Genomic DNA, 25,955 nt, shown 5'->3' with positions numbered 1-25,955 from the left:
ACTGACCTCTGTTTATTTACGAGGTGTGGATGTGTGAGTGGGGGGCGGCATGCAGGTTGGTCGTAGCTCTTATCACGACTGTTTCCTGTCGCCCGCTCAATATTGCCAGGATTAGTTCTCCTTGCATCGGCAACCCTGAATTTGATATTGCAGGGTTTAAGAAGGTTATGATATGCACATACAGTGCATCCAGAAAGTATTCACAGCGCATCACTTTTTCCACATTTTGTTATGTTACAGCCTTATTCCAAAATGGATTCAATTCATTTTTTCCCTCAGAATTCTACACACAACACCCCATAATGACAACGTGAAAAAAGTTTACTTGAGATTTTTGCAAATTTATTAAAAATAAAAAAACTGAGAAAGCACATGTACATAAGTATTGACAGCCTTTGCCATGAAGCTCGAAACTGAACTCAGGTGCATCCTGTTTCCCCTGATCATCCTTGAGATGTTTCTGCAGCTTCATTGGAGTCCACCTGTGGTAAATTCAGTTGATTGGACATGATTTGGAAAGGCACACACCTGTCTATATAAGGTCCCACAGTTGACAGTTCATGTCAGAGCACAAACCAAGCATGAAGTCAAAGGAATTGTCTGTAGACCTCCAAGACAGGATTGTCTCGTGGCACATATCTGGGGAAGGTTACAGAAAAATTTCTGCTGCTTTGAAGGTCCCAATGAGCACAGTGGCCTCCATCATCCGTAAGTGGAAGAAGTTTGAAACCACCAGGACTCTTCCTAGAGCTGGCCAGCCATCTAAACTGAGCGATCGGGGAAGAAGGGCCTTAGTCAGGGAGGTGACCAAGAACCTGATGGTCACTATGTCAGAGCTCCAGAGGTCCTCTGTGGAGAGAGGAGAACCTTCCAGAAGGACAACCATCTCTGCAGCAATCCACCAATCAGGCCTGTATGGTAGAGTGGCCAGACGGAAGCCACTCCTTAGTAAAAGGCACATGGAAGCCCGCCTGGAGTTTGCCAAAAGGCACCTGAAGGACTCTCAGACCATGAGAAAGAAAATTCTCTGGTCGATGAGACAAAGATTGAACTCTTTGGCGTGAATGCCAGGCGTCACATTTGGAGGAAACCTGGCACCATCCCTACAGTGAAGCATGGTGGTGGCAGCATCATGCTGTGGGGATGTTTTTCAGCGGCAGGGACTGGGAGACTAGTCAGGATAAAGGGAAAGATGACTGCAGCAATGTACAGAGACATCCTGGATGAAAACCTGTTCCAGAGCGCTCTTGACCTCAGACTGGGGCAACGGTTCATCTTTCAGCTGGACAACGACCCTAAGCACACAGCCAAGATATCAAAGGAGTGGCTTCAGGACAACTCTGTGAATGTCCTTGAGTGGCCCAGCCAGAGCCCAGACTTGAATCCGATTGAACATCTCTGGAGAGATCTTAAAATGGCTGTGCACCGATGCTTCCCATCCAACCTGATGGAGCTTGAGAGGTGCTACAAAGAGGAATGGGCAAAACTGGCCAAGGATAGGTGTGCCAAGCTTGTGGCATCATATTCAACAAGACTTGAGGCTGGAATTGCTGCCAAAGGTGCATCAACAAAGTATTGAGCAAAGGCTGTGAATACTTATGTACGTGGGATTTTTTTATTTTTAATAAATTTGCAAAAACCTCAAGTAAACTTTTTTCACGTTGTCATTATGGGGTGTTGTGTGTAGAATTCTGAGGAAAAAAATGAATTTAATCCATTTTGGAATAAGGCTGTAACATAACAAATGGTGGAAAAAGTGATGGGCTGTGAATACTTTCCGGATGCTCTGTAGCACTTCATCTGCTTCATACATGGTATGTGTGTGTGTAAATGTCCTAAAGTCACAGTAAATTGGCCCTGAATGAGTGAAGGCTGGTGTCCATGCATGATGGTACCTTGCAACTGACTGACATCCCCTCTAATGTTAGCTCTTACCTTGCACATGATCCTTCAATGATAAGCATCTGTTCACTGAAACCCTGAAACTGTATTTAGTGAGCACTGTGAATGTATATACTGTATATTGTTGAAAGCATGAGCTTATATTATCGTAGCTTTGAGAAAAATAGACAACTCAAACAAGTAATTTATTGAACCAATAGATAAAAATCAAAACCAAAGGGCAGCACAAAGAGTAGTCTGAAATGAAACTGGGGTCAAGTCACATAATCAAACATCAAAAACAGAACTGTGAGAGCAAACCCACAGACACAATGTTACCCAACACTATTCTGGGTTCAAATAAAAGGTTTTTATTTTCAACCAAGACTTTTCCAATTGACCACCAGCCAAAATACACAAAAATAATCACAGATTCTCTTTGTCCATCCGCTTGATGAGTGTCACCCGCTGCTTCCTGACTCTGAGTCACAGAGGACATGAGGTGGTCTCTTTTTAAACCAGAATGCTTCAGATGTTGCAGCAGTGGTTATCCTGAGCGCTTCCAGTTTATGCAGAGACCAGGGCAGTCATCCCCCGACAGTGCCCTCTTGCAGCACTACAAAGACCCCGACAGGGTTGCTCTTCTAAACTCCAATTCCCATGCAGCCTTGCATGAGTCCTAACTGGGGCCATCCTGGAGGAACACTGCCACCTATCATATAGAGTATGTGAATTTCCCGTTGGGATTAATAAAGTATCTATCTATCTATCTATCTATCTATCTATCTATCTATCTATCTATCTATCTATCTATCTATCTATCTATCTATCTATCTATCTATCTATCTATCTATCTATCTATCTATCTATCTATCTATCTATCTATCTATCTATCTATCTATCTATCTATCTATCTATCTATCTATCTATCTATATGGGGAATACACTGCCTCAGGCATCCATGTTTCCAGTCCATCAATTAATATTTTACCCTGATTGGGATAAGGATTGCCAACCAAAGGGCGGAGTGGTGGCTCTGAGATTAAGGATCTGTGTAGGTATATGGAAGGTTACTGGTTTGAATCCCAGTTACTGCCAAAAGGTATCTTATTCTGCTGGGCCCTTGAGTAAGGCCCTTAACCTGCAATTGCTCCAGGGGTGCTGTACAATGGTTGACCCTGCACTCTGACCCCAAGGGGTATGTGAAAACTAGCAAATTCCTAATACCAGAAATTGTACAAGGTGAAATAAATAACAACAACAAAACACAAACAACCATTCACTCTCCATGTCAGTCAGGATGCTCGTCCATTTACCTTGGCATCTAATATACAGTTAGGTCCATAAATATTTGGACAGAGACAACTTTTTTCTCATTTTGGTTCTGTACATTACCACAATGAATTTTAAATGAAACAACTCCGATGCAGTTGAAGTGCACACTTTCAGCTTTAATTCATTTAGGTGAACAAAACGATTGCATAAAAATGTGAGGCAACTAAAGCATTTTTTGAACACAAAGAGTAATGGTGTATGAGGCATGCTGAGAGAGTCACCTTCAAAGACGGCAAGTATAAAACTGAGGAGCAGATGAGAAAGGAGCCTTAGAAATAATGACAGAGTCTGAGAAGAAGGCTTTATGGGAACATGCTGGAGTAAGGGAGCGCCAGTAATGAGATGTTCAGACATACGTGGATACCGAGGAAATGCACTGAAGGTACACTTAGGACAAGAGATAGCAAATATTTTTAAATGATTCTATTACTGTGTCTAATACATATCTATTTATATTAAATAATTATATTAATATAATTAGACAAAGTGAGAGAGAGTAGCTTAAAAGCAACAGGAGAGATTCTTCACATGCCATGACTGCTAGGAGTCAGCATGTCGTGTATCTCAACTGAGGACCATGGAGAAGAAAGACAAGTCCTTCAGCAAAAGCCAGACAGTAATTTGCTGGGCAGAAGTGAACTGTTTTCTGCTTGGACTCCAAAAATTCAGGTGATGGGTCTTCTTCTTGAAGCGAAAGTTAAACGAGAGTTGTAACACACCCTGGTTTGCTACAGGAGAAACAGACCCAGGCTAGGACCTATGGAAGCATAGTTTCTCATTTACAAAGCAGGAAACATATCGGCACCTGAGATAACCTGTGTTTTGAAGGGGGTGTAGGGACACCGAGGGGAATTAGAGGGAGTTATAACACTGGTGCAAAAGCACTGATGCCTCTGATTCTGGAAGAATTTCTAGAGCTTGAAAAGAATTGACACGAGGTAAAGTTTAAAGTGGCTTGCAAACAAGAAGACTTTGATACAAAAGTTAAAAAATGAGCCCGGGCAAGGGATCTACTAGCTGGAGGAGGAGGAGGAAGAAGAAGAAGAAGAAGAAGAAGAAGAAGAAGAGACGCCCATTTCTACAGTAGTTTAGGCATGCAGTGCAATCAACTTCCAGCAATGTATAATATGTGCAATACTCGTGATAAATGTGTAAGATATCTGACAACTCCAGTATATGCAAACTTTATAGCACACTAGCTACTTAGGATTCAAGTTGCCTGAGGATCAAAACTGTTCTGAGCCATAGTGGTCTGAGATTTAATGCTATGGTGCCATCTGCTGAAGTAAGAGCAAGTTGGTGCCCTAGGTGGTTGGCATTGTTTATTCTTACATTCTGCTTTAATTTGCCAACATTTAGAATAGATCTATCTCTGCAAGTGATGCTAAGTGTTTTGGTGCTGATGACCCAGCCTTTATTTCAGGTGTGGTGACATCACAAATGAGGACACTTTCAGTGGCAGAGTGACATTATTTATTTCACATTCCCCCCAGCCATTCAGAAAGTGTTGTGAGTCCCAGCCAAGCCTAACTCAGGACTCAAGGACTGCTCCTTTCTACTAGCAGAGATTTTTTTAATCCACTACTATAAGGAGCTCACTTAATGGCAAGCAAGCTTTGTAGAAACTGAAGTTTCAAAGCTCAATTTTAAAATGCTGCCAAAAAGATAAAGCACCATCTGGTGGACAACTATGGCACTCATTATTAGCTGTTTCATTCCAATTACATAATATAACATAAGCCCACTTAATCCAACTCGGTGAGCCCATTTCAGCGGCGCTGGGCAAAAGACAGCAAGAAGCCCTGGGCAGTGGGCCACACATCACATTTCCACAGTTCTGCTGCCAAATAACCTAATATTTTTACTGCAGTAAAAAGGTGTTTTATTTTTTTAAAGTTATCATTACATTTTACATTACAGTATACATTCTCATCCTGAGGTTCATCACTTCCCAATCATCCATTTTCTGACTTGCTTATCCAGTTCAGGGTCAAAGAGAACCCAGGATTATTCTAGCAAGGCTGGGTGCAAGGCAGGGGCCAACCTTGGAGGGCACACACACACAAACACACACACACATATATATATATATATATATATATATATATATATATATATATATATATATATATATATATATATATATATATATATATATATATATGTACGAGGGGAGTCAAGCTAAAGTTAGAAAATCAGATTTTTAAGAAAATGGAATAAACCTTCACAAAAGTGATCAAGTCATTTCTCAACATCATCTCCCCCCTTCTCAATGCCACCTGTCTTGATTCCAGCAGAAGAAAAGGTTTTATCTTGTCCTCGCCACCACACGTGCACCTCTTTCTTCACATGAACATCTGTCTTGAATTGACAACCACCCAGATGTTTTTTTTAGCAGGACTAAAGAGGTGGAAATCACATAGTGGTGAACAGGAAGATTGTGGCAATACCTCAAACTTCAGTTGCTCCAGACAAGCCTTGGTGTTCTTAGCAGTGCGTGTGTCATCATCATACAGCAAAAAGACTCCTTGAGACAGCAGTCCCCGCTTCTTAAATTGAATAGCAGGCTTCACATTGGTCTCCAGCAGGTCACAGCAACTTGCACTAGTGACTGTAGGACCCCTCAGCATGGAGTGTTCGACAATAACTCGGGTGCACAAGTGGTAGCGAGGACAAGACAAAATGTTTAATTTTGCTGGAATACAGGTAGGTGGCGCCAGTGCATTGAAAAGGGTGGAGACTCCATTGAGAAACGACATAATCAGTTTTGCTGAAGTTCATTCCATTTTCTGATAAATCCCATTTTATAACTTTAGCTTGACTCCCCCTCATAGATTTGATGGGTTACTTAACTCATACTTTGGTCTGAAACTGTGTATATGAACAGAACTGATGTGCCAGTCATCACAGGGTGAACACAAACCAGCCACACACTAGGGCCAAGCTGGTACTGCCAATCCGCCTAACCGGCATATCTTTGGACTGTAGGAGGAAACTGGAGCACCAGGAGAAAACCTACGCAGATGTAGCAAAGCGTAATATGTTATTTATAATTTTTCTTTGTTTTAGTTATGAACTTCCCCAAAATTAGTTGATCCCTGTAAATAGTTTATAGCATACTGACAATACAATTTGTTGTAGTACGGGCATTAATTGGCGTTACACCTCACAACCTGCATGCACCACGTTTATTGGCTCTAGCGCCAGAAGTGCGGTGGATGGTGTGGGGGTAGGTTGTGTTTTCAGTTCTCCGTAAGCTTTTCCTGATTTTTATTTCATTTATTCTGTATTAAAAATTTGTAATTGATTTAATTTATCAGTTAATAGGCATAGGGGAGAAGCCGCTGATGTGACACCCTGTTCTTTTTTCTTTCCTTTTGTTTTGGAAAGGTATTCTGTATTTTTTAAAATTTTTTTTGTTAAGAGTTTTTGTATAAAGCTATGTGTATTCTAAATAGTTCTCTCTGGAAAATTTGAGTAATAGTTTTATATGCAATGTGTTTATTGTGTAAATTAAAAGAACAGAAGCATGGTGGATGATGCGGGGGTGTAGGGGAGAAGCCGCTGATGTGACACCCTGTTCTTTTTGTTTTGGAAAGTTACTTGGAGAGGAAAATAAAAACTTCTGTTTTGACCCTAAGTGCCTCTGACTTGACGATCATTTACACGACACAGAGAAAGGCGGATTGCAGTCGGTTACACAGACATGGGGTGAATCTGTAAACTCCACGCAGGAAGGATACGGGACATCAACCCTGGTCTCCTTACTGCAAGGCAGCAGTGCTACCACTGTGCCACCATGCCCCCCTAGCACTTAACAGAATGTGCAAAATCCAAATCTCTGCATTATCTATTTCTCCATCTGTGATGTAGCCTGAAACTCACATTGCCATCTTAGACGCTTCAAACAATTGGCAGTTGAGTGTCTGGTGCTTTTATCTTCTATGGACAGCATGCAGTATGTAGACCTAAAAGTTTGAGCAGGTCTGAAAACCTCTCCAAAGTGGCATATAGAGAGATATAGAGGGGTCTTGCAGTTACAATGGAGCACGGAGGGTTAAATCATCCCGCTGTGCCCAAGGCAAAAGCTCTAAATCCACATAAAGAATTGAAGCATGAAATGCTATAATTAGTAAGTGCTGCCAGGCAGTGCCAGTAAAAATAAGAGCTTAGCGCCACTTATAACGTCCACATATATTCTTTATGGTCAAGGCCATTAGCACTTCTCTCAATGAATCAAATCCCCAAATGACCCTTACGATTCTCACCGGCTAGTCAGAACGGGCGTGTGCTTTGTCTCGTACTCGCCTTTAATGGCATGGTGAGGTGGTAATCAATCTCACACACTTTTTATTGACTTTCATACTTTGCACTCTGATATATTACGCTGGATTAATAGTCTTCTATACACGGTAACAGGCAGACCTAGAGGCTTTCCAAGAAATGGACAGTAATGGTGATGTCCTGCTCTAATAGGACTCTCCAGCACAGACAGGACAATGAGATTAACATAACACTGCATTTTTATACCCGCGGGGTCAGAGACCATCATGGCAGCACTGGAATCACCATTGATGAGGCAGGTGGCAAGGTCTGCAGACAATAACAGACTATAAAGTAACTACTCCCGCTGCTATGAGCGCCAACATCTCAACACTTCTTCCCATGCTTTGAAATGAATGCTGCTAATGGTAGCCAGTGGTCCAAACAATTCTGCAGTAGGGGAACCGCTCAGTGAGGAAACAGCGGTCACTTTGTCGGAACTCAACGTAAGGAGAGCTTTCAGGAAAGTGGACAAAAGAAAGGCATCAGGTTTTGGATGAAATGCTGAGTCTGTCACCCTGGTGTCAGGACAATAGTCTACGCCTGAAAATCAGCAAGACAAAGGAGATGATTGTGAATTTTGAGGGAAAACAACAGAGGCACTACCACCCAAACAAATTTAACAGCACTCAGGTAAAGAGGTTGGCCAGTTTAAGATAATTTAGTGTCCACATCACAGATGACCTGACCTGGTCCAAGCTCAGTGACACCTTGGTAAAGAAGACACAACATTTTTATCACCTCAGGGATTTCATACTAAAGAACTTCTGTTAACCCACTATCAAAAGCATCCTGACAGGAAGTATCACTGTCTGGTTTGGAAACAGCAGGACCGCCAGGCTCAGCAGAGAGTGGTGTAGTCAGCTGAACTTCGGGGACATTTATCCTAAGTGATGTCAAACTAGGGCAAAGATAATCACCCATGAAACCAGCCATCCCAACAATGGCATCTCTTCTGTGCTATGGTCAGGTAAACGCCACTTCTGTCTGAAGACCAGAGCTTCTGTCCACAGTCCATCCACATCTAGAGGAAGGGAAGTGTCTAAAACTATGATTCCCTATTGTTAACTGTCTTACATCAAGTTCTTTAAGTTACTTACTAAGTTATTATGTGTTATTTATCATATAATTATATATTTTGAAAAGTGAGAAGATGCCTGAGGAGTGGAGAAAAAGTGTATTTGTGCCAAATTTCAAGAATAAGGGAGAAGTGCGGAGCTGCAGTAACTATACGGGTATGAAGCTGATCAGTCACACCATGAAGATATTGGAAACACTGATGGATGCTAGTCTGAGAAGAGAGGTGGAGATCTGTGAGAAGCAATGTGGTTTCATCCCTGGAAAGAGTACTAGAAATGCAATGTTTGCTTTAAGAGTGTTGATGGAGAAGTACAGAGTAGGTCAGAAGGCATTGCATTTCATGTTTGTGGATTTAGAGAAGCGTATGACAGGGTGCTAAGAGAGGAGGTATGGTATGAGGAAGTTGGGAATAGCAGAAAAGTATGTGAGGGTGGTGCAGGATATGTATGAGGACAGTGTGACTGTGGTAAGGGTGGGATTACATCAAGAATCAGCTCTGAGCCTTTTCCTGTTTGCAGTGGTGATGGACAGGCAAATTTAGACAGGAGTCTCCATGGACTATGATGTTCGCGGATGACATTGTGATCTGTAGTGAGAGTAGACAGCAGGTTGAGACAAACCTGGATAGGTGGAAGTAGATAGATAGATAGATAGATAGATAGATAGATAGATAGATAGATAGATAGATAGATAGATAGATAGATAGATAGATAGATAGATAGATAGATAGATAGATAGATAGATAGATAGATAGATAGATAGATAGATAGATAGATACTTTATTAATCCCAAGTGGAAATTCACAAAAAGTATGCACTGGAGAGAAGGGGAATGAAAGCCAATAGGAGTAATACAGCGTACATGGATGTGAATGAGAGGTGGGTGGTGGAAGGGTGTGGCTGCAAGGATCAGAGGTGGTGAAGGTAGACAAATTTAAATGCTTGGGTTCAACAGTCCGAAGCAACAGAGAGTGCGGCAGAGAGGGAGGGAGGGCAGGCAGGGTGGATTTTGTGGAGAAGAAGGGCAGGAGTGATTTGTCATAGAAGAGTAACTGCAAGAATGAAAGGGAAGGTCTATAAAATGGTAGTGAGACCAGCTAGGTTGTATGGTTTGGAGACGGTGGCATTGACAAAAAGACAGGAGGTAGAGCTGGAAGTGGCAGAGTTGAAGACGCTACGATTTTCGCTCAGAGTAACAAGGGTACACAGGGTTAGGAATGAGTATATTAGAGGATCAACACAATTATGACAGTCTGGTGACCAAGTGAGAGGAGCGAGATTGAGATGGTTTGGACACATGTAGACGAGAGATGATACCTATAGGCAGGAGGAAAAGAGAAAGGCCCAAGAGGACGTTTATGGATGTGGTGAGGGAGGACGTAACTGAAGTCAGTGAGGCAGAAAATGATGTAAAAGACAGGGATAGATGGAGACGGATGATCTGCTTTGCGGCCCCTAAATGAGAGTAGCCAAAAGATGAAGAAGATTTATCACATATTTATAACTCTATAGGTGGAGTGTTGGCTCTGAGGCTTGGGAATCTGTGCCAGCAATTGGAAGGTTGAATTCAGAAGTGATTCTAGCAAGGCCCTTAACCTGCAATTGCTCCATCCTGGGTGAGAAGTTAACCTGCATTAAGCTCTGCAAACAAGTTCTCCAACTTGCAGGGAAAACGTGGGGGTTGGTGCACTCAATGTGCCAGCTTGACAAGAATCCCGGACAGTAGTCTACTTGGCCGTGATATAAAGACACAGTCTACAGTAGATTCCAGATTCTGGTTTTCAGATGCAGATAAGGTCTGAAAGGAGAAGCCTCTAGTCCTCTTTAAGAAGGATGCCCTTGGTCATCAGCGCCTACATTTCCAAGTGGCCATATCCACATTTTTACTTTCTCGTATACGAAGTATAGGCAAAGTATTGTAATCATCCAAAAATACGACCTTGTGAATCTCAATGTTTTAGAGTCCAATTTACTTTCTTGTAGGGAAAGTACTGTAATCGTCCAAAAATTCAGTTTCGAGATGTTGACGAATCTTGATGTTTTAGACCTCCCAGAGACTAAAATTACAATTTTTGGAATTATGACTGTGTGTCTGTCTCTGTGTGTGTGTGTATGAAAACATGATAACTTGAGTACGCTTTCAGTTAGGACAACCAAATTTTGCATATAAGTTTTAGGTACAAAACGTGGATTTCTATCAACTTTTGAGCTATTTCCGCTAACCGGAATTGGTACTTTTTTATTCACGCAGCTGCAGAGTCCGATTTATTCAATTTTACTTTTATAATAATTGTTCAGTATATTATTCACTTGATTTGATTTTTTGTTGATGGTTCTTTAATGTACATGATATAAAAATATAATCATTGTCTTGCGGTTTACTCCTCAAATATCCCTCCCCATATCTGAGTACACGAGAAAGTCCAGGGGAGACCACTCCCGATTATTTTATTGAGAAACATGATGATGACATTTCTTTCCATTGTGCACAAAACAATATTCTCCAACTCATAATGCTGCCAGCTTCTGCTTTGGATTTAACCAGGATGAAAACTAAATAATGTAAAGCTTTTAAATAGTTTAGTAGGTACACCCCAACCCCTGGAAAATAAGAAAAATAAAGATTCGGGATGGCCTATTAACGCAGAACTCACACAAAAACATCAATTCACATTGATAAGAATACATCGGAAAGATGGCTGGAAGGAAGTACTCACCACATAGAGCTGTTTCCATAAAACGGCCCATTCTTGCAGCGTGGAGGTCACCTCGGTCACTATGGGGTCTTCTAGAGGGGTCACTGTTTCGTACTGCCTGTAACACAACAATCCCAACATATTAGGTCCATCTGAAAGCTGTAAATTAAAAAGATTTCAACACTTTTAAGAACTGTGTTGTTATACTATCATAGACTAGAGCCCCAGACCAATGCTGCTGGGACAGGCATCAGCGTCCTCTGAATCCTTAAATTGACTAGAAAATGGATAGATACAGTACATATTGCTGTGTGATTATAATGATATACAACTACCAAAGGACAGCTACATCAACAGTAACATCAAATACTCAACACCAAAGACAGCAACACAAAAAAACATTCTACTTCTGTTCAATGGACAAAGTGCTAAATCGCACTGTATGAAAATTAGGAACATGACTCATAATAATGATGATGACTTCTCCAAAACAAAAAGATGACCAAGCTCATGCATCCTTTGTATTTCATCACAAAGAATCAAACAATGGATCGCTCAAAGTGGCTCTGGCCTTCAAACCCCAAAGTGGAGCTGAAACGTCCAGGCTGCTCAGGAGCACACCTGAGTACGTGGCATGGTGGAAGGGTCTACACAAGAAACCCATTGACCCCTAGGAAGAACATCCCCCTTGTGAGGGCAGGAGAACAGCCCTGGCTACAGAACTGGGCACACTGGGCAAGATTGGCAGCTAACAGTGGACCTAAGCCAACAATTAATGTTCTTGGCACAATCTTCAGTAACACTGCAGCACCGAAATATAGTTGTTCTGTCAGAAACCCCAAAACAACTGGTCATGGTAGGACTCTCCGTGCCCTGGGAGGTGGCACAGGAGAAGAAGTACATGAAGTACCAGAACTTTATAAAGAAGTGGTGAGGACAAGGAAGGCAAGTATGCTGCCTGCCTGTGGAAGAGAGTTGTACAGAATTTACTGGCTGATCACGCTGTAGAGGATTCACTCAACTCAGCACAGCATCACGGGGGTTGCAGAGGTGCACCACAGAAGTCATAGAAAGAAACTTTACATGTCTCTGGATAAAGAGGAGTGAAGAGTGGACCACAGCTATTGGGATGCATGATTAGAAATGATCACCTCCAGCTGGGCGTCTGCGAGATCCACAAAACACCCAGTGACACCAGGAAATATCACTGATGGTGTATCCCAGCTTATCCTTCAGATGTATCTGCATATCAGCATTGAGCACAGCATTGAAAATAAAAAAATGAGTATGATGACTAAATTCAGTTTTTATATAAACATTTTAACAATACATTCAATGAATGAGGTGAGTTTACCATTTATTTAATTTCTGCACAAGATCGCCATCTGCTGGGACATAGGAGGCAGTGCCCCACCTACACTAAATTCAGAGATGCAATCAAACAAGACAATAGATAGCTCTACTGTTTAGATAAAATAGAATGTCTGTCTGTTTGCTGTACAATCCAATCCTAAACCCATTCACCGATCAGAACCAAATTTTGCATAGTTACTCTCTAGGATGAAAAGAACAAGATAGGTTACGATGAAACCTGGACACCCCACCCGCTCGCCCTGATTTCATCTCCTTCAATACATTAAAATACGTGGATACTATTCCTTTATTAACCGGATTTCAACCAAAACTGGCACCTTGGGGGGGGGGTTCTGGTTCAAAGACTATCCATCCATCCATCCATCCATTATCCAACCCGCTATATCCTAACTACAGGGTCATGGGGGTCTGCTGGAGCCAATCCCAACCAACATAGGGCGCAAGGCAGGTGTGGGAGATGGCCGGCTGTTCATCCCGGCCAAAACCCCAAGGCTGTCAGATGGAGCCCTCCCTGTAGCATGGAAGTGCCTCGAAGACCAGCAGGGAATTATGGACAATGGAGTTTTTATTCCCAACCCTGCTGGACACCATGGGGCCCACCAGAGGACGCTGCAGGGAGGCTCAAGGACTTATACGTGCCCTATAACCCGGAAGCACGTCATGATCATATGACCAGAGGGAACAACGTGTTTCCGGGTTGAAGAGAAGGACTTTTTATCTGACCCGGAAGTGATAAGAAATCACATGGACTGGAGGATGGGAAACACTTCCAGGTCAGGGAATATAAAAGGACCGTGGGAAAGCCCAGACACTGAGCTGAGCTGGGAGGTAGGGTGGCGAAGTGTCTGGGAGAGGAGGATTGGTATTTGTGCTTGATTATTGATTATTATATGAGTAGTGTGGAGTGGAGGGTGCTTTGTGCACATAGTTATTATAAAATAAATAATAGTTATACTTTTACCCGGTGTTTGGAGTGGTACCTGAGGGTTCAAGGGAGCTCGAGCGACCCCTACTGCTACACAGGAAACAAACCATGGGTAGGGCGCCAGCCCACCGCAGGGGTCAAAGACTACAAATCTGAAATGTTTTCTTTGAAATTCAAGATGGTGGATCCATTTCCACATTTCCAAAAATGCTGATGTTCTAGATGTAAGAAGTCCAAGTAATACCTGGCAGTCTAAGCTAGTTAGTCATAAAACAAGAACAAAAAAAAATGAGAAAACCGAGATGGACTAGAAGCAGGGATGTGTTGACTCCGGAAAAGGCTGGGGACTTGGTGTTGACATACAACAACTCGTGGGAGATGTGAAGATGAAGAAACATGATGTGGGACACATAGTGGTGGGTCTGAAAAAGGAGGAAACACGACAATAAGATAAAGAAACAAATGTATACACGAACACACAGAGCAGCACAATATAAAAAGCACAAAAACGTTAAAACTGATAAGTAACACACGGGAAGTAACCCAATTTGAGCTAAAAGGCAAAAGCTTTCAGACAAAAAAACACATTTCAGGCCATTGATTCAGACTCTCTGTAGGACGACGTTCAATAATTTCGGAGTTTGAAAGCTGAATGTATCCTCCTTGTTTTTTGCAATTTATCGTAGGGGAAAAAAAAGGCAAGCAGATATTAGAGGAGCAAAGCCAATGCTGAGCTGTCAAATTGTACCCTTGTCCCTAATTTGCAAGAACCTGTCCACCTATTAAATCTGACAACTGCTAGTAAAGCTTGCGGAGTGAAGTCACATACTTATATTTTACTAAAGATCTCCTGTGGGGACCTCCATGTACAGCACCTTGAGCCAAAACAACTCAACCAGGACAATCACAGCACTTGTAAAGATGGTTTTATGATTGTGATTCACTGTTGTGTCCAGGGCTCTGTTTCTGTTTTTCTTGAGTACAACAGGTGCTATATAAATAAAATGTATTATTATATTATTATTATTATTATTATTATTATTATTATTAGACCCAGTGCTGCCTTTGCCTAAGAACACAGCCATTAATAAAGAATGGGACCAAAACATCCTCTGAGGGCAACTTCTCCCAACCATCCAAGAACAGTTTGGTGACCAACAATTAACAATCCAGCATGATGGAGTACCGAGCCATAAGGCAAAAGTGAGAACTAAGTGGTTCGGGGAACAAAACATCAAAATTTTGGGTTGTGACAGTTTAGGGTCTCCGTGACCCCTTGAACCCTCAGACTAGACGTCAGACACCAGATAAAAGTCCAAATAATGTTTTATTGTCAATAATAATAATAATAATAAATGTGCACAAAGCACCCTCCACTCCACAATACTCCAATAATAACTCAATAACAATAACCAATACACAATCCTCCACTCCCAGACGCGTTGCCACCCTTCCACCCAGCTCAGCTCAACGTCTGGGATTTCCCATCGTCCTTTTATATTCCCTGATCCGGAAGTGTTTCCCATCATTCCCTACAGTCCATGTGATTTCTTATCACTTCCAGGTCAGATAAAAGTCCTTTTCTTCAACCCGGAACTTGCCTACGACGAACTTATAGGGCACAAACAACTCTCTGGGCCTCCCTGCAGCGTCATCTGTTGGCCCCTGTGATATCCAGCAGGGCTGTAAAGGAAAACTCCATCGTCCATGATTCCCTGCTGGTCTTCGGGGCACTTCCATGCTACAGGGAGGGCTCCACCTAGCGGCCTGGGGGTATTGGCCGGGGTAAATGGCTGGCCATCCCTCACAGGGTCCATGGCCAGGAAAACTCTAGCCTTTAATCCCACTGAGAACTTGTGGTCAATCCTCAAGAGGTGGGTGGACAAACAAAAACCCACCAATTCCGACAAACTCCAAGCATTGATTATGCAAGAATGGGCTTCCATCAGTCAGGATTTACCCCAGAAGTTGATTGACAGCCTGCCAGGGTGAATTGCAGAGGTCTTGAAACAGAAAAATGAGCCAACATTGCAAATATTGCCTCTTTGCATAAACTTAATGTCATTGTCAATTAAAGCCTTTGAAACTTCTGAAATGCTTGTAATTCTACTTCAGTATACCATTGAAACATCTGACAAAAAGATCTAAAAACACTGAAGCAGCAAACTTTGTGAAAACCAATACTTGGGTCATTCTCAAAACTTTTGGCCACGACTGTAAGCCACCTTGGACAAAGACATCAGCCAGATAAGTAAATGTAAATATGTCCTTGAATTGGTTTAAGCAGATTCAGAAAATGGACAGATGACTTTTCAGATCTTTTAAAAGTTAGTTTCTAATGAGTTGACTTTACAAGTCATGTCCTATTTAATTTAACTCTGCTTCTTCTCTGTTCAGCTCACAGTACCCAGCCCAAAATCCTCCTTAAAACATTAAAAACATTAAACGGAGAATCACCTTGGCTTAAACTCATCTAGACTCCGCTGAAATTAGCCATAAACGAGAGCCTGACAATGAGCTCAGTGGGTCCTTCCTTGCATATGGCTTATTGGTCCCGGTTTCTATTTTATGCATTCACTTTCCGATTTCCACTCAGTAACGTCTCAGAATTAATTGCTTAAACAGATGTAAATGAGAGCGATCACATTAACAAAAAAACAATACTTCATAAATGGAAGATCCGAGTGGGAATTTCATGGCGTTGATTATTCTGCTACCTCATTTCATTTTCATTTGTGGTGTAAATAAGTCAGTCTTAAAAGTTTTACGCATTGGCATCACACAAATAAATAAATATCAGAAAAAAAAAATGTGCAATGCATCAAAAGTATGTTGTGCATTTTAAATTAAATCAAGAGAGCCTTTGGAGCGACGCACTGCAGAAATTATTCCCACTTCAGCATTTACAGAAGAGACGAAGTGCTGATTTCAGTAATGGCAGCTCAGAGGTTAACACCACTGCCTCTCAGCTCCTGGAGACCTGGGTCTAATTCTACAAACATGATATTCTCAGAGCCATCATGGCTGGAGCCTACCCTGGCGGCATCGGGTGCAACGTAGAGACCTAATAATAATAATAATAATAATACATTGACCTACTCTGGCTCCGACTTAATGTTGCTAATTTACATTTACCAATTAACCAGACACACATCTTGAGAATTGCAGGGTCTACTCATGCACACACTCAAACCCACACAACCTTTTTAGTGTTCACAAATGGCACTTTAACCTCTAAGGTTCTTTTTTCTTTAATTGGCAGACAAGTTAATACTGGAAACGCCTAAATTATTAGCCTTGATTTACATGTACAGCAGCATTTTTTACCTCTTTGACGTTCACTCGTCATTCATTTCGCAAAGGTAACAGTGGCCTCTGCCGGGTTACACCTCAAATACAAAGCTATGGTATCTTAACAGAGGCCAAGAATCTAATGCTGCCCCTACTGGGATACAGATTTGGTAGTCTGCACCCGGGTCACTTCTTCTGAAAGGGCCACACTTTAGAATACCTTGGCAAAGGCCAAGAGCTGCGTCACGAGATGTACTCCTGCCAGGATTCATAGATATGGTGCTCCACACCCAGATATCTACCCGTGAAAGGCCAGCAGAAATACTCTAACATTACAACATTCCACTTAACTCTTCTAAAAAAACATCACGTTACGATTTCAAAGTTCCTAAAGTCCTACTGTCTACTATTTTACTTGATAGCTTAAGTGTCTGTGGTTCTCTGTGTAAAGAAAAACTTCCAAATATTTGTGTAAAATTTACTCTTAACAAGTTTCTAACTGTGTCCCCGTGTTCTTGATGAACTCATTTTAAAGTCATCAAGCATCTGGAGCACTTCAGGGTGAATTATATAAGGGACAAGCAGACACCACTCCGGGAGCCAGAGTCGGGAGGAGAGGGACTAAGCTTGCCGGAGAGGAGTAGAGGAGAAAGGAAAAGAAGAAAAATGTTTCGGTTCTTAATGTGACTGTGCTGTGCCTGTGGGAAACGGGGAAGGCGTTTCCCACGTGGTGAAGAATAAATAAAAAACATTTATTTGTTTTATAAGTGTGCCTCCCATGTCTGTCTGTGTCGGGTCAGGTGTTGATATAGTGCCTTTTTGTTACAACCCTTGTAATATTCAGAGTTCAAAGTAGTGTTTCTGGGTACAAACTCAACTCTTGATGGAATTCTTAGATCTTGATTGATGCGCAGGACATCGTGGCAGCCACAACAGCGCAACTAAAGATACTCACGAAAGAAGACTTCCAGAACTGCTTCAGAAAGTGGCGAGAACGATGGGATAAGTGTGTTTGAAGCGAGGGGGATTAATGGCGATGTGTCTTTTACTGTAATACATTTCTTTTATTCATTCATTCACCGTATTTTTTGATCACACATCTCTTATCTCAGCTGAACCAGGCACAAGGCTGGAAATAACCCTGGATAGGATACCTGTTAGCCATTCCCATTCCACCTAATTAGTGGCCGACAGGCATCTGATGCTACCCGCACACATAACGGATTTCTCGCTTGCTCCTGACCTTCCAGGGCGCTTACTTTCTCTTCCAATATTCATGACTGACAGTAATCAATAATACTACTAAAATTTGAATCAGGCTGATCAATGAAGGCCAAAAACCCTAAAGAGACAGAGTGGATATTTTGGTATTAGATCAAATAAAATCATTCTCTTTTATGCCTCTGCATTAATAAGTTTGAATTGAAAATGGCACGGAGTTAAATCCAGAAAGAAAAGCAGAAATGAAATTTTCTATTCGGTCATTTAGACGCGGTGCAGTGGACGTCTGATAAATGAGGGCTGACACGGCGAACACAGCCTCCATTATCCAAATGGGTGTAAATCAATTTTGTCACTAATAATATCATAAGTAAACAGCAATAAGCTTTAATCTCCATGTTGGATTTGTTTCACCGCTTTCTAGCACACTTTGATCTTTTTGTTAGTGTGATGCCTAGCGCGAGGTATTTGTATAGTCCAAGTGATTACATTGACTATTCGCCTAATTAGCAGTGCCCAGGAAAATTGGCACATAACCGAGTCCTGGATCGTGAGGACTGGTCATCCCAGCAGGAAACCAGGGGCTACGTTAACATCGGTAAATCAATCCATTAGTTCCTACAAGCTCATGTGAGGTGTTAACTAAAATAAAATATTTTCAGATACCTCCACTTCTATGTGTTTTCAAAGCTGCTTATCAAGTTTAGGGTTGAGGGGAGACAATGCCTAAATCGACAGCTCTAGAAACCAAACCAGGAGGGGTAACTACACTCACACATACAGTACACACACCCTCACGCAAGCACCCACACAGTGCCAAATGGGAGTTGATACTTAACGTAACACACAAGTGTTTGAGATATGGAAGGCATGGCTGGTGTGTTAAACAATGCTGACTGAGGCTAGGCATATTTATACTGCGAAAGCCCCATATACTGTATCTTTACTAGTCATGACAGGATACACTACATGGTGGCGCAGTGGGTAGCGTTGCTGCCTCGCAGTTGGGAGACCTGGGGACCTGTGTTCACTTCCCGGGTCCTCCCTACGTGGAGTTTGCATGTTCTCCCCGTGTCTGCGTGGGTTTCCTCCGGGCGCTCCGGTTTCCTCCCACAGTCCACAGACATGCAGGTTAGGTGGATTGGCGATTCTAAATTGGCCCTAGTGTGTGCTTGGTGTTTGTGTGTGTCCTGCGGTGGGTTGGCATCCTGCCCAGGATTGGTTCCCTGCCTTGTGCCCTGTGTTGGCTGGGATTGGCTCCAGCAGACCCCCGTGACCCTGTGTTCGGATTCAGCGGGTTGGAAAATGGATGGATGGATGGATACACTAATCCACAAACTAAACATACTGCCAAGATACAGGGCATCCTCGGAACAATAGGCAAAAATAAATAAATAATTGTTGTAAAAAATGTGAAAAAAAAAACCACACAAAATATACTGTCACATATACGTGCCAGAGAATCACCCGCCAAGTTCTTCCCAGGTATGTGGTACTACCCTAGACCGAGAGGAGGCACTGCCGCTAATTGTCTTGGCTTTTTCTTCTTCCACAGTACAGAGAAAACGCCCAGTGACAGAACTGGACTTGAACCCAATTAATAACAATTGTCCTCTTCTTTCAGCTGCTCCCGTTAGAGGTCACCACAACAGATCATCGTTTTCCATATCTTCCTGTCCTCTGTATCTTGCTCCATTACACCCACCACCTGCATGTCCTCTTCTTTGGCCAACAGTAGCCCAATTTCCACCAGCACCCTGTTGGTTAATAGTACTGGTGGTGGCCATTGTTAACCCGGGCCTCAACCAAACCAGTATGGAAATCTGCTATTATTGCCTGCATATTGATCTAGCAAAATTGTGCACCAGATGCCCTTGTTGACATAACTCTCCCCATTTATACGGGTTTGGGACTGGCATGAAGAAATATAATGGTTTGTGCATCTCCTGTGGCCGGATTGAGCCCAATTAGTAATAAGAATAAGAATAATAGTACATCTTATTTACAGTGCATCCGGAAAGTATTCACAGCGGATCACTTTTTCCACATTTTGTTATGTTACTTGCCTTATTCCAAAATGGATTAAATTCATTTTTTTCCTCAGAATTCTACACACAACACCCCATAATGACAACGTGAAAAACGTTTACTTGAGATTTTTGCAAATTTATTAAAAATAAAAAAAATGAGAAATCCCATGTACATAAGTATTCACAGCCTTTGCCATGAAGCTCAAAATTGAGCTCAGGTGCATCCTGTTTCCCCTGATCATCCTTGAGATGTTTCTGCAGCTTCATTGGAGTCCACCTGTGGTAAAGTCAGTTGATTGGACATGATTTGGAAAGGCACACACCTGTCTATAAAAGGTCCCACAGTTGACAGTTCATGTCAGATCACAAACCAAGCATGAAGTCAAAGGAATTGTCTGTAGACCTCCAAGACAGGATTGTCTCGAGGCACAAATCTGGGGAAGGTTACAGAAACATTTCTGCTTCTTTGAATGTCCCAATGAGCACAGTGGCCTCCATCATTCGTAAGTGGAAGAAGTTCGAAACCACCAGGACTCTTCCTAGAGCTGGCCGGCCATCTAAACTGAGCGATAGGGGTAGTAGGGCCTTAGTCAGGGAGGTGACCAAGAACCCGATGGTCACTCTGTCAGAGCTGCAGAGGTCCTCTGTGGAGAGAGGAGAACCTTCCAGAAGGACAACCATCTCTGCAGCAATCCACCAATCAAGCCTGTATGGTACAGTGGCCAGATGGAAGCCACTCCTTAGTAAAAGGCACATGGCAGCTCGCCTGGAGTTTGCCAAAAGGCACCTGAAGGACTCTCAGACCATGAGAAAGAAAATTCTCTGGTCTGATGAGACAAAGATTGAACTCTTTGGTGTGAATGCCAGGCGTCACGTTTGGAGGAAACCAGGCACCGCTCATCACCAGGCCAATACCATCCCTACAGTGAAGCATGGTGGTGGCAGCATCATGCTGTGGGGATGTTTTTCAGTGGCAGGGACTGGGAGACTAGTCAGGATAAAGGGAAAGATGACTGCAGCAATGTACAGAGACATCCTGGATGAAAACCTGCTCCAGAGCGCTCTTGACCTCAGACTGGGGTGACGGTTCATCTTTCAGCAGGACAACGACCCTAAGCACACAGCCAAGATATCAAAGGAGTGGCTTCAGGACAACTCTGTGAAAGTCCTTGAGTGGCCCAGCCAGAGCCCAGACTTGAATCTGATTGAACATCTCTGGAGAAATCTTAAAATGACTGTGCACCGACGCTTCCCATCCAACCTGATGGAGCTTGAGAGGTGCTGCAAAGAGGAATGGGTGAAACTGGCCAAGGATAGGTGTGCCAAGCTTGTGGCATCATATTCAACAAGACTTGAGGCTGTAATTGCTGCCAAAGGTGCATCGACAAAGTATTGAGCAAAGGCTGTGAATACTTATGTACATGGGATTTCTCAGTTTATTTTTAATAAATTTGCAAAAACCTCAAGTAAACTTTTTTCATGTTGTCATTATGGGGTGTTGTGTGTAGAATTCTGAGGAAAAAAATGAATTTAATCCATTTTGGAATAAGGCTGTAACATAAAAGTTGGAAAAAGCGATGTGCTGTGAATACTTTCTGGATGCACTGTATATAGAGATAGATAGATAGATAGATAGATAGATAGATAGATAGATAGATAGATAGATAGATAGATAGATAGATAGATAGATAGATAGATAGATAGATAGATAGATAGATAGATAGATAGATAGATAGATACTTTATTAATCCCAATGGGAAATTCACATATAGCACTTCATACATCTGTGGAGAGACCTGAAAGTAGTTGTCCATTGACAGCTTCCATCCCACCAGACGAAACTTGAGAGGATCTCCGGAGTAAAAAGACAGAAAATCCTCAAATCCAGGTGAGTGACACCTGTTGCATCAGACCCAAGAAAACTCAGGCAGGCTGTAACTGCTGCCAAAAGGGGCTTCAGCTAAGTCCTGAGTAAAGGATCTGAATATTTGTGTCAACAGTTTTTTTTATTTTTAATCATTTTGTATAAAATTCTAAAAATCCTACCTTCACTGTGCCATTCTGGGGCATTGAGTGCTGCACGATGGGAAAAATGAATTGAAATGATTTTAGCACAAGGCTGCAACATAGCAAGATGTGAACAACGTGAAGGGGTCTTAAAAGTTTCTGGAAGCACTGTAGAGCTTTCTTCTCCAGCTATCATTCAGCCTCAAGTCATGTGGTTTCATTCCTCCTCAGTCAGCGTTTAGATATTCACTGCCATCCTGGGACTGTCCAGCTTGGATTCCGATCTTAACTGAAGCCTGAACTTCTTCCCTTAGGGCTAACATTGGCCATTTCTCTGGGCTGCCACTCCTTGACTGGCACAAGAACACATTCCCAGCTTTCTGACACAAAATCTTAGCAAAGCTTTAAGCTTATTGAAACCAAACAAGCAGACACATTGCAAACCTTCTCTATTGCAGTGGTCCCCAAACTCAACCCTGGGCACCCCCTGTGGGTGCAACCAGATTCAGAAGCAGTGATAACAATTAATGGATCTCATTTAATTAGCTGGTCCAGTCTTCTCTCCCCCTTATTCTTTGTTCAGAAAAGCACAGCAGTGTGATTTTTCACATTTATAAGACTAGGGGGCTTTGCCCCCCGTTCGTTTCACTTGCCCACCCTCTCCCCCGGGGTGCACTATGCACCAGCCACTTCATATCTCTGCCACTTGCGTTGTGAAGGGGGGGGGGGCAGGGGGGCTGAACACACGCTAAGGAGATGTGGACTGATCAGCTGCTGGCTTGATGATGCTGCTGCTGAGCTGCGTGTACTGCGTGTCGATCATTTAAAAACCTGTACAGCAGCTGTCCTTTTGTCTCAGTTTTGTCTAAAGTGTCTCTCGTGGGACGTTAATAAATCACGTATTGTCTCAAAGCCTTCCAAGATTTTTTTTATAATAGAGAGACATATCAAAAGCTGTTTCTGCTGTACCTTTAAATGCTTAACTCTCTTTTGTTGATTTCCTGTTATTTTGCCCATTTTTCTATGCAGTTTGCCCCCCTTCATTGTGTCTTAATAATAAAAATTAACAACATTGGAGCAAACAACACTGAATGATGAAATGCTGCAACTGCTTTAGTGCCGGACCCTCTAAATACAGTGATCCCTCGCTATATCGCGCTTCGTCTTTTGCGGCTTCACTCCATCGCGGATTTTAAATGTAAGCATATGTGAATATATATCGCAGATTTTTCACTGCTTCGCGGATGTCTGCAGTCTACAGTACGTGTGCTTCCTCAGTTGATTTGCCCATTTGAATTCAAACAAGGGACGCATTTGAATTGAAACAAGGGACGCTATTGGTGGATGGCTGAGAAGCTACCCAATCAGAGCACGCGGTTAAGTTCCTGTGTGCTGCTGATTGGCTCAGCGACGGAGTGCTGCATTAACCAGGAAGTACTAATCTCACTCATTCAGCATTAACTTGCACAAGCGCCAACAGAAGATGCAAATGATTGCAGAAAAGGTAAAAGTTTTGGATATGTTGAAGGAAGGAAACAGCTACACCGCTGCAGGACACCATTACAGCATCAATGAGTCCACGATTTTTTTTATTTAAAAAGGAGGAAAAGCATATAAGATCTACGGCCGCAGTGTCTTTTAACCAGGGCACAAAACGAGTTGCAAGTGGATGTGATAAGGCAGTAGTCTGGATGGAATCTGCTTTAGGGATTTGGATTGAAGAGTGATGGAAGAAGAACAACGGCGGTGCTACACAGTCGCCTGAAGAGGCTCCTTTAGAAGAGCTGTAACGCTATCCTTTGTTGTGCAGTAAAATTAAACTCATCGTTATCGGACAAGTTGTCTTGTCATTGTTAGTGAGTAACCATAATTAATTATCTACGTACAGTACTTATTACATGTACATAGTTTAGTGTCACTGTACACACATTTTACTGTATACAATTTTTCTTGCATTGTACGTATTTATTGATGGTGGCCTGTCTGTCGTAATGGCTGTAACATATGTGATATCGGAGACGCTCGATATCTTTAAAATAATATTTAGGTTTTACTGTATGTAAACTGTGTTTACATACATAATTTCAACGAATCTTACCTAATATCTAAGAGAATACAAAGGGTTTATGCTATATAATTGTGCGTGAAATGTTTATAATAGTGTGGGAAAGTTTATAAGGGCTTAAAATATATAAAAATAACCACATGAACATATGGTTTCTACTTCACGGATTTTCTTATTTCGCGGGTGGCTCTGGAACGCAACCCCCGCGATGGAGGAGGAATTACTGTAGTAAATAATGGATTAAAAAAACAGAATGCCAGGAAAAGCAAAATGAAAATCAGCATGAAAAAATTGCTAAAAAGAAAACCTACATTATCCCATCAAACTGCTTAGTACATTTTAATAAAATTTATAAATACGTAGCTTTGTAATTTCTACATTGCCCACAAAATGCAGAAATGACAGCTCATTTAATTAGGCTAAGTTGGTTGGAACAAAAACCCGCAGTCACAAGGGGGGTCCCCACGATCAAGTTTGGGAACCACTGACTTACAAAAGGATGACAGACACAGAGAAAGCCACCAAAGGATCAGTGGGCTTAAGAATCTCCTGGATGGCAATGAAAACTGGCAGACTTGATCGACCTCGAGTCTCAAGCGACATATTATAGTTGGGAATGAAATGATAACAAATCTAAGCCCCTTCTTTTATTTACAGAAAAAAATGGAGAGAATGACAGCTTGAAAAGTGCTCCACTTACAGTGTGCTTTAATTAGTTATCCAGCTCTAAAAGCGTATCCCTTGTTTACTGTGGCTTAATTACATAAAGTTTAATGAAATGTTATGGTGGTGAGTAAACAATCAAAGAGACATTGGGAACCCGCAGGCGCGTGTTACAATAATTTGGAGCTGCCCTACCTGCTCCTACTAGGGGCTTAATGGTCTGAACAGATATGTCTGAGGACGTAACAAAGGCACGTAATGCCTGCACATTGAGATCCCGTGGATAGTTAAAGCTCACTGGACTTCAGACCAGCTGCTGTTACTTCATACACCATGAAGACCTTCGACAGGCTGGTCCTGAAACAGTTGGGACCCCTGATTCCAGAATTTAGTGGAGTGTTAAATGAGTGGTGTCTAGCATATAAGCCGATAAATAGTTTGGATGTGTTTATTTGTAAGCTAGACAAAACTAAATGTCATATTATCTCAAATATTGTTTTAAAGTTGTAGTGGATGGCCAGGAAGCCCCGAGCATGGAAGACACTGTTTACAAGATCGTTTCTCCTCCAGACCGACAGAGGGCAGCCCGCTTGGCTTGCAGCAGGGCCACGGGTTATGAGCATGGAAGGTCAACCCTGCTGGGGTGCCTGGACTTTTACAAGGCCCTATTTGGCAGCACTTCCGCCACAAAGGGGAAGTGCTGCTGGAAGAAGCTTGTTGGGCATTTGGACTCTTTCTGGGTGCCCTATAAAAGGAGACAGAGTCGGGAGGTGGAGGGCAAAGCTTGCCAAGAAGAGTGGAGGCAGACAGAAGAAAGGACTGTGAATGTACTGTGCTCTGTACAGTTGTTGGGCAAATGTTTTGAGAATGACCCAAGTATTGGTTTTCACAAACTTTGCTGCTTCAGTGTTTTTAGATCTTTTTGTCAGATGTTTCAATTGTATACTGAAGTAGAATTACAAGTACTTCATAAGTTTCAAAGGCTTTTAGTGACAATGACATTAAGTTTATGCAAAGAGCTAATATTTGCAGTGTTGGCCCTTCTTTCTTTTTCAAGACCTCTGC

The 25,955-nt window shown here is 42.2% G+C and overlaps 1 protein-coding gene across 6 annotated transcripts in view; it reads right to left on the bottom strand.

Annotated features, from left to right (window-relative positions):
- The window catches only part of dock3 (dedicator of cytokinesis 3), a 970,442-nt gene that overhangs the window by 468,053 nt on the left and 476,434 nt on the right, over window positions 1-25,955 (bottom strand). For all 6 annotated transcript variants that reach the window (XM_051921401.1, XM_051921404.1, XM_051921402.1 and 3 more), the window contains exon 5: window positions 11,336-11,432. In XM_051921401.1, coding sequence (XP_051777361.1) covers window positions 11,336-11,432 — 97 coding nt within the window. The remainder of the gene's footprint in view (window positions 1-11,335; window positions 11,433-25,955) is intronic.

The sequence above is a fragment of the Erpetoichthys calabaricus genome, chromosome 18 (assembly GCF_900747795.2).
Source record: "Erpetoichthys calabaricus chromosome 18, fErpCal1.3, whole genome shotgun sequence".
NCBI classification, from domain to species: Eukaryota; Metazoa; Chordata; class Cladistia; order Polypteriformes; family Polypteridae; genus Erpetoichthys; species Erpetoichthys calabaricus.
This window is presented reverse-complemented; position numbering and strand designations above follow the sequence as displayed.